This window comes from Oculina patagonica, chromosome 13 (genome assembly GCF_052425735.1).
Source record: "Oculina patagonica isolate OP01 chromosome 13, crgOcupat, whole genome shotgun sequence".
NCBI classification, from domain to species: Eukaryota; Metazoa; Cnidaria; class Anthozoa; order Scleractinia; family Oculinidae; genus Oculina; species Oculina patagonica.
The window spans coordinates 27,343-42,500 of NC_135770.1; the positions used below are offsets into that span (position 1 = coordinate 27,343).

Below are 15,158 nucleotides of genomic sequence, written 5' to 3' on the forward strand. Positions count from 1 at the left end.
ATAAAAATAGCGCGAATAAATAAATATATAGAGTAAAGATGTGTGAAAAATTACAGAATAAAAATGCGTAAATTAGAGATGTTTCGCATAAGACCACTCCATATGCTAATCATCTACTATTAGTGAATTTAGTAGAATTCCCCAGGAGACCAGTTTTGATTGCAAAGGAACATGCACAAGCCGTTGTTTTTGTTCAAGACAATCATTTTCTTGTCAATTAAAATGAAAGCGTTCTATTTTGCACAGAAATGCGACGGGCAAAAAAAGCAACAACAATAACAACTAACGGCTCGACCATGACTCGCAGTCTTGGATAAAAAAAATTCTTGCGAATCGTGTATGTATGCGCTTATGCAAGTTTCGTGTTACCTCACACAAAATCATCTTTATTTCCGAATTTTTTGTCATATTCCCACAAAACATCTTACGCTTTTTTGTGTTTACTCAACTTTACTTTTGCGGGAACTCGGTTTAAATAGAGTCTGAATAGCACAACATGCCTAGAATGACGCCATAGGTTTCCAACTGCTAGGTTGTTTTTTTATAACAAAAATTTAACAATCTGCCCAACAAAGTTCTGTTCACGTCGATCCTTTAAACAAAGGAAAGGCTAGTCTCCTGGGTATTTCTGCTAAATCCACTTATAGCGGATCATTAGCATATGAAGCGGGCTTATGCGAAAAATCTCTAATAAGGTGAAAAGAAAACGAGTAAGTATTTGAAGAAAACACGTAAGAATTCATGACACATGTCATGGGAGATAAACTAATAATAAAGCCAGGATCCGAGAGAGGATCCGAGACAGGATCTGAGCCAGGACCCGAGCTAGGATCCGAGCCAGGACCCGAGCTAGGATCCGAGCTAGGATCCGAGCTAGGATCTGAGCTAGGATCCTAACCCTAACCCTAACCCCTAACCCTATTATAAAAGCTAACCGCAAGCAACCCAAGGCAAAGTAGGCTAACCGGAGTGCCATTTAGGCTAACCGGAGTGCTAGTTAGGCTAACCGAACACTATTTAGGCTAACCGGAGTGCTATTCAGGCTAACCGGAGCGCTAGTTAGGCTAACCTAGCTCGAATCCTAGCTCGAATCCTGGCTCTGATCCTAGCTCGGATCCTGGCTCGGATCCTGGCTCGAATCCTGGCTCGAAGTTTAGGTATCCTCATGTCATGGCACACTGAGTTTACTTAGTTATCACTGAGTTTACTTAGTGTACATTGTGAGTACATTACTGCGGTGATCTTTCATTTGCTTAAAATGTATATCCGCAGTACAAATATGAATTTCATATATTTATTTCATAAACTCATTAAGTTCTTTAGGTATACCATTCCATATCTTTTCGCCAATTCTAGCGAGGGAAAATAACTGTTGATTTACTTTCGATTATTGACATGAAAAATAGCAGCTGCTGAGAATCTCGTAAAATGGGAATGTATCTGTTGCGCGAGAATTAATAGTTTAAAAATATTCTTCGGAGCACGATGATAATTGATGGTATGGAATAGAGAGGCAACCGATTTGAAGTAGAGAATTTTTAACGGAAGGATTCCGGAGCTATCAAAAAGTGGAGCACTGCGAGCTTTAAAATCCGAAAAATACATTATTAGGAGTGCACGCTTCTGTAGAATAGCCAATTTTTGACCCTAAATATGCTGAAATTACTCCGAAAAACACGTCTTTTAACCGTTAAATTAATTTTTTGGCGCTACGGTGCTAAATTTTTATAGACTTTGCTAGAAATGCACTTTCTCACACTGCAGGAAGATTTTGATGAAGATTTCATGTAAAATTGTAAAACATTCTACTTTGGCGCATGAGCATGAGCCAAAATTTGGACTTTATTTTTGCAGAACCGTTCCGTTTTTTTCCTTGCTCCGTTTCTTTTCGTTTTTCTCTGTTTTCTTATTCTCTCTACCTTCTACTCTCTCCATCCTTTCTTCTGGCCTGAATGTTTTGATCTTTATCAAATAAAAAGCCTCGGTTGGTGACCATGATCAAGTTCGTGTACGCTGGCCTGTTTTACCACCAATTTTGCACCAAATCTGATCGCGTTTTCTCGATAAGCTCTGTCATAATACAGTAGATATTCAAAAATGACAGTCGTGTAGACAGATCTATCCAATCTGTGTAAGTTGCATATCACAAAGATCTGCTGACGTGTAAATCGGTGACGTCAGAAGTGGTTGAATGACCATTTCCTCTAAATCCCGGAAAATCCGGGCTTAGCATAAGGTTAAGACGTACATTAGCGGCTTAGCCCCAGGCACTCGAGAAAATTAGAAATATACGGTTCGATTAACAAGCGGTAAATATTTAAAAGGGTTGTAAATGGTAGAAGTTGTCTTAGCCTTGTAATAATACCAATTCCGTTACTTATTTTTGATGAGATGTAATCAATGTGATACTTCCACGAAAGATATTTGTCAATTAAAACTCCTATATATTTCACATATTTCGTATTGAGCTCATGAGTGTATTCGTAATGAGTGTTACTCTTGCTTTTGTCAATTGTTGTGTCAAGAAAATTATGACATGAAATCCACTGGAGAGTGATAAAGATAAAGAGTGGTAGTAATAACCCATCTAAGTGCAGTAGCGCCGAAAGCCATAACCAGCCACCTTAACATTACAATTTTAAATATTTATTTCCATAACATGACTGGTGGTACAGTCTAGCATGATATCACACACTTTAGAACTATTTTGGACAACACTGTTGATGCATTACCATTTACTGTCTTCTGATTATTTTTCCTCCCCTCTCCTTAAGTCAATGTTGCTGGAGCAATCCCTTATGAACATCATGAATTATGGAAGAGGGCAAATTTATTTTTTCATGCTATTTGAGGAACCTATGTAGGTTCTACAGAGTGCATAGGCTAGGTCTGTCTAAACATTTTTTCACTCATAGTAACATTTGAGAAATTACACTTCTTCAAGTAAGTTATATTTATAGTTAAATATTTGATGTGATTGAAAATGCACGGCATTCAGTGCCTAAATAGTTTTTCTATATTTTCTGTTATCATCTCCCCTAACAGAATGCCTGCAAGGTGAATGGCTGTGCGAGGACAAAACGAAGTGCATCTCAAATACTAAAATGTGTAATGAAAAGGCTGATTGCGCTGACGGAAGTGATGAATCCGGCTGTGGTAAGCAATAACTGTCGTGTTGCTTAGTTTAACTGTATTTTTTAAGTGTTACAAGAAGGGGAATGGGGAATTTTGCACTCATATGAAACACGTACGTGAGGCAAGAAACGAACATTTTCGCAAATCTACGGAAGGAACCCAATTTTGTAAGAAATCACGTGATTTCGAGTGCAATTTGGGATAAATAAGCACGAGTAAAGTTTTGAAAGGCTTACAAAATTGCACGAGCCCATAGGGCAAGTACAATTTGTAGTATTTGGAAAATTTACGAGTGCTTATTTATCTAAAATTGCACAAGAAAAATCATGCGATTACTTATTAATAACATTCATGAAAAAATTGCGAGAAAGCAACTTGCGCAAATCTCGTACAACAACAATTTCTTCAAACTCGGCAAATACCATCACGCATTCAGTCAAAACAAGGTCAAAGCCCAAACAACGTACAGGTTTCTCACGTTTTTAAGTCGAAAAATCGGGTTAAGAAGTTGTGGTTTGAAAACCCGATGAAGCACTGGACAGAGGCCTTTCCACGATAGTTTGATGAAATATCAAACTCTAGAGTTTGATAAAACGTCAAACCCTTGTGATGCGGGGTTATCCTAATTTAAATATTAATGACACAAACACCGACTGAATAGACAAGCTTCTGTTTCACGGGTTAAGTAGAATCACTCTAAAATTTACGTTTACAGTGCTAGTGCAATTCAGAAACATTCCTGAACATCTCGTAGCGATCAAACACCGTTCTTATTCCCAACCGAGTTTTTGGTGAACGAATTTTGTGAGCCAATATTTTAAAGACAGACCATCCAGGTCTTCAAACTTCTCTTCAAGACTTTGCACGCGGTGAACATCCTTGAACACACTTCCCGGGTCAAGTAAAGAAGTTTAAAGGGATTTTTGCTCGCGCGCTGTTTGGCAAGTTTGATTCTCAAAACCTCAACGGCTCACTTGTCCACTATACTTTGACTGCGGCCGAAACCGGCGATATTCATCCTCAGCTAACCCATGCACGTTTCAAAACTAGCAGGACGCCACTGTCGACCACTGCATGCAAATTGTGGCGGCTTGAAGTAAACAAGCTTTTAGTTGTGAAAAACACGGATCTTACATAATCATCACAAACTATGCGCTAATTAAACAAAAGATAGCAACAATTCAATGTTTTCGTCAATATTATCCTTTGTTTGCAATAAGGCCCCGATTGCAAACTGTGCGCTATAAATTAAACAAAAGAAATAAAAAATTAAGTTTTCGTGAATAATAAACAGTTATTGGATGAGGTTTTTGTGATATCCGGAATAATCAAGGTCGAGGTAAGTGTTATCTGCCGAAGCCGAAGGCTGAGGCAGATAACACGGACACGAGGTTTTGATAATTCAAGATACCATGCGAAAACCGAATTCAATAATTGTTTTATTATACGTTTTCAAACAATTTGCCATCACTTTTTCTAGCGCCGGCTTAAAACTTCGTCAGAACATGGGCCAAAGCGGTTTTATCTTGTGGTTCCTCCAGGTTCTTCTCCCTCAAATAATCATTCAGAGTTTTTACACTTGTTTTTGTTGTTCTCTTGGTGTTTTTAGAATCTTTGTTCTCGATCAAAACTTTCAATTCCTCTTCGGAAACGGAGGCGAATCGCTCAGCCATATTTTCAAAAGTTTGACAGTACTACACGGACTAGGCGGACTTTGAACTCGACATGATAACCCAATATCTGCTGTAGATATTGGGTTATCATGTCAAGTTCACATGCTACTGTATATTGACCGAATGCTCTCGACCAATCACATGTTTCAAAGTAATTTTAATGTATAATAATATATTTTGTTTGCAATTAGGCGTCGATTGAGAAGCTATTTCAAAAACTCGTGCTTCGTGTTTCATCGGGGTTTCCAAACACTCGAAAACAATAAAAGCACTCGGCCTACGACGTGTTTGGAAACCCCGAAACACTCGCACTCGTTTTTGAAATATTACTTCAACGACGCTCTTTTTATTTACACCACGACAAACATCTTTCTTCACTTTATTACACATTTTGTTGTTATTAGATTAATATTAAAAAAAAATCATTTTTTAAAGTACTGAAAGGCTGCCAAAAGATTTTGCCTCCAGATACAATTTCAAATTCCGACGGCATATTGTCACGCATGGAAGATGCGATAAGGCGCCAATTTTGTCCTCACCGAGTAATAGTGGAAACAGATTGATTGGCGATCAAAAGTAACGTGCCCCTCTCCGTTGGAGACGGCAAACTGATCCTGACGGCTAAAGCGGTCAAAAATAAACAAAGTGGATAAAAAACTAGAATATATTGAGAAAAACACTTCCCTATATTTCGGGTTGCAAAACAAACCTTCCTCAGGGGCTGGGCGAAAGAAAAAGTGAGAAAAGTAAAAGGTTCCGTTCCTTGTCAGGCCGTTTCAACCGTTTTAGCCCATTTCTCGGTATTTTCAACGGTCACAGCGATAAATATTTCACTTTCGATCAATATTCAAATTTCGGCATAAGCCCATGTTGTCACGGAACATCTGTATACCGCAAACACTTTGCTTAAAAACGTTTTCCAAAGCAAAGAATTTCTCGGTATTTTCAACGGTCACAGCGATAAATATTTCACTTTCGATCAATATTCAAATTTCGGCATAAGCCCATGTTGTCACGGAACATCTGTATACCGCAAACAATTTGCTTAAAAACGTTTTCCAAAGCAAAGAATTCCTTCTTACCTGGCTTGGCGTTAAAATTCTTTAGGCTTCTATGTAAAAGCTTCCTTTTTGTTTGTGGCTGTAAAGAAGCTGTTTTCATTTCCCACGCTGTGATAAAACAGTACATTGAAATGTTTTTTTGTTAAAAAAGTGCTAAAATGTTTTCTCGTTTAGCGAGATGTTTCGGGAATAACCCCTTCATCAGTCGCAAAGTAAAAACCGTTGAGCGATTATCAAACGGTACGTTGCGCGCGCGACATATGGCGTAGGTGCCATATAAAGGTCGCGCGCGCGAAAGAAATTAAATAAAACTAAATAAATTTAAAGTCCACGTTCAAGCCTCTTGGGGCAAGTGTTCCCAACCTTCTTTCCTCACGCTGTCTTCTTGCCGTGTCGCCGTTCACCTGGCTCACCACAGACACTTGCATGTCATTGATCTTGCTGTGGTCCGGGAGGTTAAAGTGTTCAGCGACAGGGAATCCGCCTCCTTGGTAGGGAGGATTCTGATGGAAGCCTTCTACAGAACGGAGGTGCTCACCGAAACGGACGGAAAGCCTGCGACCGGTTTCGCCAATGTAGATCATGTGACAGCGTTGGCACACGATCCCATAGACTACGCCAGCCGCAGTGCAGTCGAACCGTCCCTTAACATGAACACTCCCGCCAGCAGAAGTTACCGTTGCCGTCCTCCCCGTGAAGTCGCATGTGCGGCACCTGGGTCTGTGGCAAGGAAATGTTCCTGCTGGTGCTTGATCTTGATCAGGGTGAGGCGAGAAAGTGCTACTAACCAGGATGTCCTTAAGGTTGGTATCCCGCCGATAGACGCACACGGGCTTGGTGGTAAATACATCCTTGGCATGGGGGTCTTCGGTCAGGATACGGAAGTTCTGAAGTAGAATCTTCTTGACTTCCTGGTTCTTTGGATGGTGGGTGAGGACCAGAGGCACTTTTTCGGATCGTTCGGTTCTATTCACTCGGTCAGAATTCCCAAGGGCTCTCTCACGGCTGATATTTTTGGCTCGCCTCAGGCTGCTGGTAATGACGTCCCGTGGATAACCTCTCTTTGCAAAGAATGATGACATTTGATTTGATGTCAAAGTCACTGTCATTCGAGCAGATCCTACGAAGACGAAGGAATTGGCCGAATGGTATGCCGTTCTTGCATTGAGTAGGATGAGAGGAGCTGTAATGGAGGTAGTTGTGGGTGTCTGTTGGTTTGTAATGAATTGAAGTAGATATTCTGTCGTTGGATATGGAGAGGGAAAGGTCCAGGAATGGAATGGACGATTCACTGATCTCAAACGTGTACTTAAGAGAAGGATGGTAAGACGAGCAGAACTCTATAAAACTCTCGAGATCTTCACGTGTACCAGACGAAGCGCCAAGTACGTCGTCGATGTAACGCTTGTAGAGCTCTGGCTTCTGACCATGGTAGTCTGCAAACATCTTCTGTTCCACATACCCAACGAACAGGCATGCATAATTGGGTCCCATCTTCGTTCCCATAGCAACACCTCCAACCTGCTGGTAATGGGTTCCGCCAAAGTCAAATGTGTTTAAGCTTGGAACCAGTTCAGCCAGTCTAACAAGAGTGTCCGTTGGTGGTTGCTGTACCGGACGTAGATCGAGATGTGCTTCAAAGCTTGCAGGCCATCGTTGTTTGGAATTACCGTATAGAGAGATTTTATATCCATTGTAAACAGATATCTGTTAGGGCCTGAAAATGTGAATGAGTCCAGCATTTGAAGTGCATGGCTTGTGTCTTTGACATAGGTCGGAAGTTGTTTTACAAGAGGGGCGATGACTGAATCAAGGTAGGCAGAGATGTTAGAAGTGGGACAACTGCATGCAGAAACGATCGGACGTCCAGGGTTGCCAGCTTTGTGAATCTTAGGAAGCATGTAGAATTTGGAAGTTCTGGGATGATCGACGTTGAGATTTTTAGCTTTAGGAGGCAAATCACATGTACTTATGGCATGACTAATGGTAGATGTGACTTCTTTGTGCTGCGCCTCTACTATCTCTTGATCAATTTGTTGGTAAAACCGTTCATCGGACAGCTGTTTCATTGCTTCTTCTTGATACAAATCTCGATCCCATACCACAACTGCTCCACCTTTATCGGCTGGCTCGATAACAATGTCGGTACGATTATGGAGTGATTTTAAGGCATCTTGCTCCTCTTTTGACAGATTCTTTACGCTCACGGGCTGATTGAAATCGATTTGGTTAATTTCAGTCTGACAATGCTGAAAATAATGATCTAAGGCAGAGAACTTGCCTGATGGCGGTATCCATGTGGATTGTTTTGGCTTTAGCTGGTCAAAGATCACATCTTCACTGGGGGCATCCAATGACCCATTACTTTCATGATCTTTGTCATGAAAAAAAGCTTTTAGTCGCAGTCTTCTGAAGAATTTTTCACAGTCCTCTTTTGTTGTAAATTCGTCAGTTTTAGGTTTGGTTGGAATAAAATTTAGGCCTTTTTGGAGAACCGATTTTTCAGCTTCAGAAAGATTAAGACTATCAGGAATTGTTTTTATGGTCAAGTTCTCAACCGTCATTGAATCGTTCCCGTCAACTACTTCCTGATGTCTTGTCAGGTTCGTGGCATTAGCAGTTAACTTCTGAAGCTTACGATCTTTAATAAGTTTCAGATACTGAAACCAGTCACTGTTAACTATGTGTATTAAATGGCTAATGCGATTGTATAGATCACGTTCATCTACGTTAGCACACACCCGGCGTAGTTCACTTCGAGTATCCGTTATAGAAACGGACAAGTCATCACACACTCTACACAAGTGCGATAAAGTGGTACGCATTAGATTTCGTGAAAAAGAAAAAGTTTTGCTCCCTACTTGTTGGTGATATCCACGGCTGTCCATTCCGTGTACGGAAGGATGAAAGCTGATCTTGAAACCGACGGGAATGATACCATGTTTAAGACAGAAGCCCAAGAAATTGATGTGGCTGGTGTACCTGGTCTTCTTGAAGGTGCATTCGCCCAAAGAAAAAGACACGGACGAACATTCCCGAATGAACGAATCCCCGCTACCAAGGAGGCGGATTCCCTGTCGCTGAACACTTTAACCTCCCGGACCACAACGAGATCAATGACATGCAAGTGTCTGTGGTGAGCCAGGTGAACGGCGACACGGAAAGAAGACAGCGTGATGAAAGAAGGCTGATTTTCAGGCTGGGAACACTTGCCCCAAGAGGCTTGAACGTGGACTTTAAATTTATTTAGTTTCATTTAATTTCTTTCGCGCGCGCGACCTTTATATGGCATCTACGCCATATGTCGCGCGCGCAACGTCAACGTTTGATAATCGCTCAACGGTTTTTACTTTGCGACTGATGAAGGGGTTATTCCCGAAACGTCTCGCTAAACGAGAAAACATTTTAGCACTTCGGTAATTTCTTGACATTCTCTGTCTTTGTTATTCTTTGAACGTGCGTTCAAAGAATAACAAAGACAGAGAATGTCAAGAAATTACCGAAGTTTATCGAATTTTTTTATCGCTTCGACGAAAGAACTTTCTGAAACATTTTAGCACCTTTTTAACAAAAAAACATTTCAATGTAAAACATGACACGTTTGTTTTTCTCCTAAACTTATGTAACGCAACACTTGTTTTTGACGAAAACGTATGTAACTTGATACATTTCTAGGGCAAACAGGGTGACATCGATTGAAGTTGTTTTGCAATTAATAAAACTAATTATAACACAGATATTATCGATAAATCCAAGAAATAGTTTTTCAGATTGGGAGATATAAGGTCACCTTTTAAAGACTAGTCGGTATGTTTTGGAGTTAAAATCGAATGAACTATCATCGATAGCGGCAACAGAATAAGAACGTGCCATTTCGTGACAATTTGATAATTAAATTAGTTTGTTTTATAATTGAATGAACTGATTTCTTTTGTGAACGAAACAAAATCTTTGTTGTAATAGTTCTGACCAAAGAAAATGTGCATTAAAATTGTTTTGTTTCTGCTCGAAGCAAATGTTATGAGATTTTTTTGTTTGTTTGCGAACGGTAACTTGGGTTCTGTTTTTCACGTAGGAGTGTAGTTTCAATTTGAACCGTTCCCGCGAGAATATTAAACAAACAGGAAGCGAATTCAGTGGCATTCTCAGATATTTTAGCTGAAATGTTCGGATATTTTTTAGTGTGTCTCCACCAAACACCACTTGTGTTCCTTCCCGGGAGTTCCTTACTCTTATCTTTTCAACCGTAACACGATTGTTATTTGCTTGTAACAAGACACTTGTTTTCCTTGCAAATGCTGTAACATGATTCTTTTGTTTTTCTTTACGCGACATCGATGGCAGCTGTTTTGTTTTAAATAATTAAGGCAATTTTTCACTTTAATTTAATTAAGTTGCGGTTTCAACTGCTCGAAAGACGTTTCTCGAAAAGTGAAGAACAAATCAATTTAAAAAACATCTCTTTCGAAAGGTTTTTAAAAGCGCGTTACAGCTTGGATATTTGTTTCCTGCTTATAAGGGGTTTCATGCCAAAAATCACGGAGCAAGTTTTTGCATGCTTAATTACGAAACGGCTGCGAAAGTCTTAAAATCTAATTTAATTAATTTGCGGTTTTAACTTGGCGTCACGGAGTCTGCAGGAATCCTACCGCAAACGCGCGATGCACGCAATGTTCCTGAGAATAAAACGTAGTGGAATATGTACATGCGTTTGGCGCAAAGTACTTTACTCTAGAAAGAATAATACCACAAGGAGAGCAAAAGGTTTTCTGAAACAAATATATACCTTTGAAATCTTCATAATTATGTAGGTAAAGTAGATATGTCCCACGTTTTACCTGGGGCGTACGGTCAGGTGCTCCCCACCCCCTATACTACCCCCTCCACAAATAATAATTAATTAATTGATATTAATTAATTATTGGCGATTAAAAGTTTACAGTATAGTGCTTTAGCGCTTGAGGGGTTTAGGGGTTTAGTAGACGACTGCCCACCAAACCATCACAATAGTGCATTCTGCACTAAAAATGACGTCTTTTCTGGACGGAGTTTAAAAGCAACAACGACGGCGACACCGATTGGCGACACAAAAGACAAGGTTGATTGAAAACTCAATTTATAGTTGACATACTAATCTCGCTAGAACTACTGTTTTCATTCAAGTCGCCGTTTCGGCTGAAAAACTAAATATCGAAGACATTGTTCGATTCCAAGTAATAACTTATGGCAATGCAATACAGAATTTGGGCATTAAGGTGGCCCGCGAGTATTTATGAGGCTGACAATTCCCTTTTCTGAGCGCGTTTTAAATTGGGAAAACGTGAAGAGATTGCTTAATAGATTTTTGAGAATCTAAAAGAATAATCCTTAGATCTTATAAAATCATAAAATTTGTGGCGATCAAACGCGATTTCTTTAAGCTGTGAGCGATTTTCGGAAGCTTTCGTTTAATAATAATAATGGGAATGGGAATTTCTAGTGGGATCTTCCACAAAGTGGCTCTTCTTGATCCCACTGATTCCAAAATGCCACGGTGAATTTTTTTGGAATTAACCTAAAACGCTGCCAAACAGTTAAAGTTAACTCACAACCACTTACAGGAAAATCCACTCCGTAGATTTCCTGAACGAGCGACTTCTTTATTTTGCCCTTAAAAAATTGTTGCGTTATGCGTCTGTCTTGACCGTCGCATAAATTTGAAACTTATAATAAACCAGTCCCAGCCAGTTTTGAGGCTGATGTCACGTTAATCTCGTGTGTAAAAGTTAAAATGATCGTATATATATATATATATATCAAATGTTAGCAGTCAATAAAGATGGATGCTTTTCAGCTGAATTTTTGAAAAAATATCAAACAAATGACGTAATTTCAAATTGCGAAAAATTTGTCGATTTGTTTTGCATTTTTTATGCTGCAGCTAGAACAGAATATTGCAAAGGTTTTTGCCAAATTTCAGTTTGTTCCTTCCATACGGTTTGAAGAATTTCGGTCGGAAAGTCAGGTACATTTGCTTTCCAAGTTCCAGTCGCTTTGTAAGCCCCGCATTTCGAATGAAGTTATACTGTTGTTTTCGAAGAGAGGTGTTACTTTCAAATTCCGCACGATCTTCTGCCACTTGGAAATAACACGGCCTGAAATAGTGGAAGTAAAATGACTATTACCGTTCCTGTACATGTATTCCCTGGCGGCAGAAGATCGTGCGGTATTTGGAATTAACACCTCTCTTCGAACAACATGGCATTTTTAAAATAATCTCATTTTACTGGTTAATTCAGAGACTCAAAGGTTAGTGCAGAATGCAATATGGCAAATCAATTGACAGAATGATAATTATTTCGCTTGAAAATAAGTCAAATGAGATTACTTTTCAGTTTGAAACGCTGTTGCTACATTTCTTTCGATCCGCCATTTTGAAAAGAAATGATCAACAAGTCGAACATAATCAAAAACACCAATTTTAACAATCTTTATTGTAAGAGATCTTAGCGCTTTTTATCTTTTTATCATTGTAACAATTTTAGCAATTTATCTATTTTTAGCAATTAGTTTAGCGTTTTTACCTTAATATAGTTTTAATGTTTTTATCTACTAGTTTTAATGTTTTATTTGCACACGACCCCACAAGCTATGTAGCTTTTTATCCCATCGTGTATAAATAAAGGTTTTGTTGTTGTTGTTGTTGTTTTTATGTTTACTTGCATCACTTTATTTCCTCCAAACCTGATCTGCGTAGGATGACGGTGGTTCGTGAAAGAACACACGATCTAATCAGCAGATCAGTCGAGCTGTCCAACTTCCTTCCACTTTCCAAAATGGCGGATCGAAAAAAATGTAGCAAACAACTAAATCAGGTGACAACCTACATCCGGGAAAAACATTGCCGTAATTGAAACGTCACACAAGCGGGCGATTAGTTGACATTCTAAGAGCACAATTTTTTAGTAAAGAAAGTTTTCAATCATTTAAACCCGTTGTTTTTTATGTCAACTTTCGCTAACCTGGTTTTATAAAAGACTATTGAAGCAGCAAACGTGATATTTGTACTTTTCGTGCAAAGGTTTGTAACATGATACCTTTGTTTTTCTCTTAGACTGCTGTGATCCCTTTAAGTCTAATTTAATTAACGCCACGGATTCTACAAGAATTCTACCGCATTGAAAAGCACACCACGTTAGGCTTTGATACAAAATTTCTAAACACGTCCCTGCTATTTTAATTTTCGTTAGTTTGAATTTTAGTTTGATATTGAAACAGCAAATGAGATACTTTTCCTTTTCCTTAAAAAAGAATGTAACATGATACCGTTGTTTTTGTCGAAAACGGATGTAACGTGATGACATGGCAACGTGATTTATTTTCTGCAAACAAGGCGACATCGATAACACAGATATTATCGATTAATTTAAGAATTTGGTTTTTCTGAATATTTATGAGATGCTACAACAGATCATCAATTCTAAGAAAACAGCGTTGCCATAACAAGAATTATTTCACATGAACTACTGTGACGCCTTAGTGTCTAATTCAATTAATTTGCAGTTTTAACTTGGCGCCACGGAGTCTACAGGAATCCTTCCGCAGGAAGAATTACGCGATGTTTATGACGTCTATTAATCTGCGCATGCGTTTAGCACAAAGTATTTTCTTCTAGAAAGAATAGTACCACAAGGAGAGCATAGTACTTTCTGAAACAAATATATACCTTTGAGCTCTTCGTAAATGTACTTCCCTTTCTACCAAGGGCACACGGTCTGTTGCTCCCTACCCCCTACCCCCTAACAGAAATAATTAATTAATTGATATTAATTAATTAATTGGTGATTAAAAGTTTACACTATAGTGCTTTAGCGCTTGAGAGGGTTAGCAGACGACAACCCACCAAACCATCACAATAGTGCATTCTGCACTAAATACGAAGGCTTCCGAAAATCGCTTACAGCTTAAACAAATTTATGATTTTATATGATCTAAGGATTATTCTTTTAGATTCTCAAAAATCTAAGCAATCGCTTCACGTTTTCCCAATTTAAAACACGCTTAAAAAAAGGAATTGTCAGCCTCATAAATACCCGCGGGCCACCTTAAGCGTTGTTGTTTTACAGAAGGAAAAAAATGTAAAAAAAAATTATAACGCACGTGCACGAATACCATTTGTGTTTGAATAAAGTATTATTTAAAAAAATATTATTTTAAGAAAAAAGAAAAGAGTTGCTGTACTTAGTATTGACCGGTGTGGCCTTTAATGTCCTAATTATTATTATAGTCCGGCAGCCGTGGCGACAAACCTTGCACTCACTTCCATTCAATTTTTTTAATTGATTCTCGACAAGTACATTGTCCTTAACAAAAATCCGAGTGATGCCACCTCCCGAGGGTTGGGCATCAGAAATAAGGGGTAGAGGCTACTGACATAATAATAATAGGATGCCCTACCTTACATTTACGTTCAAAAGTTATTTTGTGGTAAATTTTTAACAAGTACATGGTCCTTAGCAATAATTCGAGTGATGAGGCCCTGCTAGGATTGAGCATCAGAAAAGTAGTGGGGAGGGGACGGGGAAGGTTCTCATATTAGTAATGGAAAATCATATATGGACAAGTAAAATATTTTTTACTTCATTAAACGTAAATTCCGATACAAAGTATTGAAAAAGTGAAACGAATGCAGCACCATGGCAAAGTTAGCACTGATGATGTATTGCAATTTCTACTATGACGTCATGCTCTTGCTAACACCTGGCTTAGAATGCCATTTGGCATAAGTTCTGCGCCCAGATATGGCAGCGCAAGATGCATGAAGCAATTGAAGGTCTCCAAGGAGTGAAGTTATCGCCGATGATTTCCTGGTTTGTGGATTTGGAGACACTGTTGTTGAGCAGTTAAGGATCATGATCAGAATTTAACGGCTTTCCTTCAAAGATGCCGTGAGTTGAATCATAAGCTTCGCCTATAACAAGTACCATTCATGGGCCATCAACTCACAGCTGATGGTGTGGTAACCGACCCAAACAAAGTTCGTGCCATACGTCACATGCCAACCCCGACAGATGTCAAATCACTGAAGCGATTCCTTGGCATGGTTACTTACCTGGCCACGTTCTTACCAAACCTGTCCAGTGTCTGCGAGCCGTTGAGACGACTAGAGCTTAAGAATACTGAATGGTGTTGGCTGCCTGTTCATGATGAAGCTGTCCAGAGTATCAAGAATCTTGTTTGTAAAGCTCCAGTGTTGAAGTTTTATGATGTCAAACAGGAAGTCACAATCGAAAGTGATGCATCGCTTTCT

General features: G+C 39.1%; 1 protein-coding gene across 12 annotated transcripts in view; it reads left to right on the top strand.

The window, feature by feature from the left end:
• LOC144634372 (uncharacterized) overlaps nucleotides 1–15,158 on the top strand; it is a 164,047-nt gene that overhangs the window by 18,259 nt on the left and 130,630 nt on the right. For all 12 annotated transcript variants that reach the window (XM_078493318.1, XM_078493314.1, XM_078493317.1 and 9 more), the window contains one exon: nucleotides 3,046–3,156. In XM_078493318.1, coding sequence (XP_078349444.1) covers nucleotides 3,046–3,156 — 111 coding nt within the window. The remainder of the gene's footprint in view (nucleotides 1–3,045; nucleotides 3,157–15,158) is intronic.